The sequence below is a fragment of the Suricata suricatta genome, chromosome 9, assembly GCF_006229205.1.
Source record: "Suricata suricatta isolate VVHF042 chromosome 9, meerkat_22Aug2017_6uvM2_HiC, whole genome shotgun sequence".
In the NCBI taxonomy this organism is placed as follows: domain Eukaryota; kingdom Metazoa; phylum Chordata; class Mammalia; order Carnivora; family Herpestidae; genus Suricata; species Suricata suricatta.
The window spans coordinates 71,235,622-71,240,492 of NC_043708.1; the positions used below are offsets into that span (position 1 = coordinate 71,235,622).

At 42.4% G+C, this 4,871-nt stretch overlaps 1 gene segment (V, D, J or C); it reads right to left on the minus strand.

The window, feature by feature from the left end:
- Nucleotides 1-1,152: 1,152 nt before the first annotated feature.
- Nucleotides 1,153-2,021, minus strand: LOC115302764. The segment is given in 2 exon segments: nucleotides 1,153-1,533; nucleotides 1,941-2,021. Coding segments are annotated over 2 exon segments (438 nt in total).
- Nucleotides 2,022-4,871: the final 2,850 nt, after the last annotated feature.

The window sequence follows — 4,871 nt, forward strand, 5'->3', positions numbered from 1 at the left end:
GCTTCATGATGTTATTCCTTCAGGGTGGAACTATCACCACCGTTGTCTCTGTAATTCCTCTCCCATCACCTGCATTTTCTTCTTCTCTTATTTTATTCTCTTCCCACTTTCCCCTTTGGGTAATAATGCCTTTGATGGTTTAGAAGTGAGCTGGAAAAAAATCTTAGGAAAACTAATTGTTGATGGGTTAAACAATAGAATCAAGGGGTGCCAGTGTGGCTCAGTTGGTTACGCTTCCAACTCTTGTTTTCAGCTCTGGTCATGACCTCACAGTTCCATGAGTTTGAACCATGCATCTGGCTCTGCACTGACAGCGTGGAACCTGCTTGGGATTCTCTCTCTCTCTCTCTCTCTCTCTCTCTCTTTCTCTCTCTCTCTCTTTCTCTCTGTTGCTCTCTCTCTCCCTCTCTCTCTCCACCTCTTCCCCACTTGTGTGCTCTCTTTCAAAATAAACTTATAAAAAATAAAACTTAAAAAAGAAATAGTTTATACACTGATCGACATTGGCATCTTCATTGGGTCCATATGTTAGATTATAAGAAAGACATCCTGATGATTGGATTAAGGTTCCACACTCAGGCCTGTTGGTAATAACTACTCACTCATTTATTCCATTTTCACTTCTTATATTATCCAATGTCAACTAAACTATTCTTTTTTTAATGTTTATTTATTTTTGAGAGAGAGAGACAGCGTGGGAGGGGGGGATGGGGAGGAACAGAGAGAGAGGGAGACACAGAATCTGAAGCAGGCTCCAGGCTCTGAGCTGTCAGCACAGAGCCCTATGCGGGGCTCGAAACCACAAACCATGAGATCATGACCTGAGCCAAAGTCAGACACTTAACTGACTGAGCCACCCAGCTGTCCCTCAACTAAACTATTCTTTACAAAATGGACACATGTCTTGAAAATATTCCTGCAAAGAAGCAGAAGCTAGCAGATAACATTTAAAAGAAAAAATAATCTAGTCAGATCTCAAAAGAAAATCCTCAAAGGTGCTTCAGTTATCCAGAAAGCTATTTGAAATACGGATCTGCAGAACCATCACTAAACCACTCCTTACAAGCATATTTTCCCATGTACATGTGCTATCATATAGTGTGTCTGCACTCAAAACGTTTTTGATAGTGCCAAGTGGACATGCTTGGGGAACGCTGAATTAGGGAGGAAAGCAGTGATAGCACATCTCTTCCGCCTCCTGCAAAGGCTGTGACCCTTTCTGTTTCTGCTCAGCTCTTCTTAGGCTCCCTGCCTCTGTGCCCTCCAGAGCACAGTAGTAAGTGGCAGCATCTGTCACCTGCACCTGGGGGATGAGCAGCAACGAGGAGAACCGCTCATACGTCATATTGTAGCGTCCCTGCTGAGAAGGCTGGGAACCCCGAACCAGGAGTCTTGGAGCGTGTCCTGGGGTGTGAAGGTACCAGAAGAAGGTGTAAGCATTGGATATAGAGTGATTGCAGGGGATTTCCGCCATGACGCCCTCCGGAGAAGCCACAGCAGGGGGCTGAAATACTTGGTCTTTGCTCTCTGCAACTGCAGGAAACAGATAAAGAAGGGCTGTGACTTTTGTGCTGCTCTTGGGCTTGCTGATGACCCCTTAGGTGCAGTGAAGATGAACAAATCTGGCTTTTCTGTTTCTTTGTTTTTTTGTAAGTGAACCCAAATTGGGGCACCTGGGTGGCTCAGTCGGTTAAGCGTCTGACTCTTGGTTTCAGCTCAGGTCATGATCTCACTGTTTCATGAGTTCGAGCCCCACATTGGGTTCTGCCCTGACAGCGTGGAGCCTGCTTGGGATTCTCTCTCTACCCCCACTCTCTCTCTCTGCCCCTCCCACATCTACATCTCTGCCAAAAATAAATAAAAACTTTTTAAAAAGTGACCCAAATTTAAAACAGTGGCATATGTTTTCCCAAGACCAGGATGGGAAGGAGCCTACTCACGCTTCCAGGGAGAGCTGAGGAGAAGCCCCAGCCACACTGTCTCCAGAGTGCTCTGCAAAGCCATGGCCAGAGTGCAGCTGGTCTCAGACCTCAGCTGTAAGTGTGATCCTCACCAGGAAGCTGCTGTAAGGCTGCCTGTTTTGCATCTTCTTTTTTGTGCCAATGACATCATCAGCTAGAATCTGCCAAGTGTAGAAGAGTGACTCCAGCTGTACCTGTTAGCAGATTCGATGGACCTCTATTCTGAGAAGGTGGTCTTATAGGAAAGGCACCTTTCAGAGGTCAGCACAGTTGAGCAGATTCATTCAAGAAGTTTGCTTTCCTTCTCTCAGCGTGTCAGAAGGACTCCCATAGTTGATGAAAGATGGCTTCATCATTCAAATTAAAGTGAAAAGGGTGCCTGGGTGGCTCAGTCAGTTAAGTGTCCAAATCTTGATTTTGGCTCAGGTCATGATACCACCGTTAGTGGATTCTAGCACCATGTTGGGCTCTGTGCTAAGGGAGCAGAGTCTGCTTGGGTTCCTCTGTCTCCCTCTCTCTCTGCCCCTCCCCTGCTCTCATGTGCTCTCTCTCTCTCCCAAAATAAAGAAATAAACATTTAAAACACAAAACACAAATTAAAGTGATGTATTCCTACAACAAATCTGCTGAATTTATTGCACAGGGTATGATAACATGCTAGCATATTGAAATAATGAGCAGGAAATCCTAGTAACTGATAGATGAGAGATGAGTTTTTTTAAGGCACAAAAATTCCTGTGCAAACATAGTCATCAAGACATGACTTCGTGCACCCAAGGTGGTCTCTAGAAGAAGTACGGAAAGAAACGTTCAGTTATACATTTCTGTCACCAAAGGAAATTGGGTCAAGGAAACCCCAAAAGCTGCATTTGGAGATGACTCTTTCAGATGGTACCTATTCTCATTTTGTAGCCTCAGACTGTGTCTTCTGGTGTGAATGCAAGACTTAATGGCGCTCCCCCCGGTTTTTATTGTTTTATACAGATTTCCTGGAATTTTGTTTTTAAAAGTAAAGGAAACAAGGTTTGTGGCAATACAAGACTATAGAGTAAATAATTTTTTGTGCACAACCACCACCTAGTGTGTGACGCGGGCACTGATAGAGCATCGTTCCCCCGCCTGCACCCTGACGGTCTTTGTAGCTTCTCACATCCTGAAGTGATTTCATACCCTTTGCTTTTGTTCAAGTTCTTCATCTTTATTCAATTTCCATAAAGATATAAAGGTTAGCCAGAGGAAATAGCTGCCTTCCTGGGAAGCTTTCTGGTTTCTGGTTAAAAGATGTTTTTCATTCAGGTGAGTGGTGATTTAACACATACTTCCATGGAATGAAATATTTTTCAAAAGATGGTGGCTTTCTTCATTTCCTTTCCTCTTTTTGTATAGTCTCCCTTGCAGGTCAGGGGAATTTGTTTCTTCCTTAATAGTGTATCTTTTTTTTTTTTTTAACTGGGAGATTCTTTAATACTGATAATTATTTAGGCTCAACAGAGAAAAGTTAATATTTTTGACCCCAAAAAGTTTCTAAATAAAATGTAGAATTCCAATATGGCTGTAAAATTAATATGGGAAAATAAAACATAAGTGGAAGGACTATCATAGCTACAGGGATTATGGCTTTATATTTATATATAGGTTCTTTTATATTCTGGTGTTATTTCATCTGAAATTTGCATGTGTATATGGTGTAAGAGGAGATGCAACTTCATTTTTCTCCATAGAGCAAGACAGTTTTCCCAACATTATCTACTAAATAATCCACCTTTTCCCCTCAGATTTATGGTGCCATCTTTATTACATATTAAGGTTACCTATTAACTTGGTTTCTTCCCAAGTTTTATACTTTGTTTCATTAACCTAGTTGTTTCTTTCAGCAACACTACCATACTATTTTTATTATCTTAGCTTTATCAAGCAATGTGCTTTAACAAGACTCCCCTGTTTCAAAGCATCTCTAAGGAAATCAGGCGGAACATTATACCTAGAAAACATGACCCGAAATGAGAAATGAAAAATTTGTAATCATCTCTGCTGCCTGGAGAGGGAGGCGAGTGACAAGCTTGTTCCCGGCTTACCAGTTGAGGCCACTGTAACCTCAGCCCACCCAGCAGCCATTCCGGACCCTTTAGGAGCTGCCATTTTCAGGGCCAAGGTGGAGGGGAAGGGGCAATTGCAGGCCTGGCTTCCACAACCGCCTACAACCATAAAGTTACCACTGGGGCTCCTCTCCCCACAGGGCACTGATAGGTTGAACATTCCTGAAGCCACACACCACACTATTAATGGGGAAGCGAGGAGGAATGGTCACAAGTGGGGCCTATCCATGTTTTACGATGTTCATGATAAAATGCTAAAATTTAGATTACTCAGAAAAATAAGTAGATTCCCTTCTTTTTTCCACACCAATTAGGAATGCTGCAAAATGGTAAAAAAAAAAAAAAAAAAAAAAAAAAAAAAAAAAAAAAAAAAAGACTCAAGACTCAAGCCCCATGCTGGGCTCTGTGTTGACAGCTCAGAGCCAGGAGCCTGTTTCTCGGATTCTGTTTCTCTCTCTCAAAAATAAAACATTAAGTGATTCATCACATTAACAAAAGAAAGGATAAAAACCATATGATCCTGTCGATAGATGCAGAAAAAGCATTTGACAAAATACAGCACCCTTTCCTAATAAAAACCCTTGAGAAAGTCGGAATAGAAGGAACTTACCTAACCATTATAAGAGCAGTCTATGAAAAACCCACAGCTAATATCATCCTCAATGGGGAAAAACTGAGAGCATTCCCCCTGAGATCAGGAACACGACAGGGGTGCCCACTCTCACCACTGTTGTTCAACATAGTGCTGGAAGTTCTGGCATCAGCAATCAGACAACAAAAAGGAATAAGAGGCATCAGAATTGGCAAGGAAGAA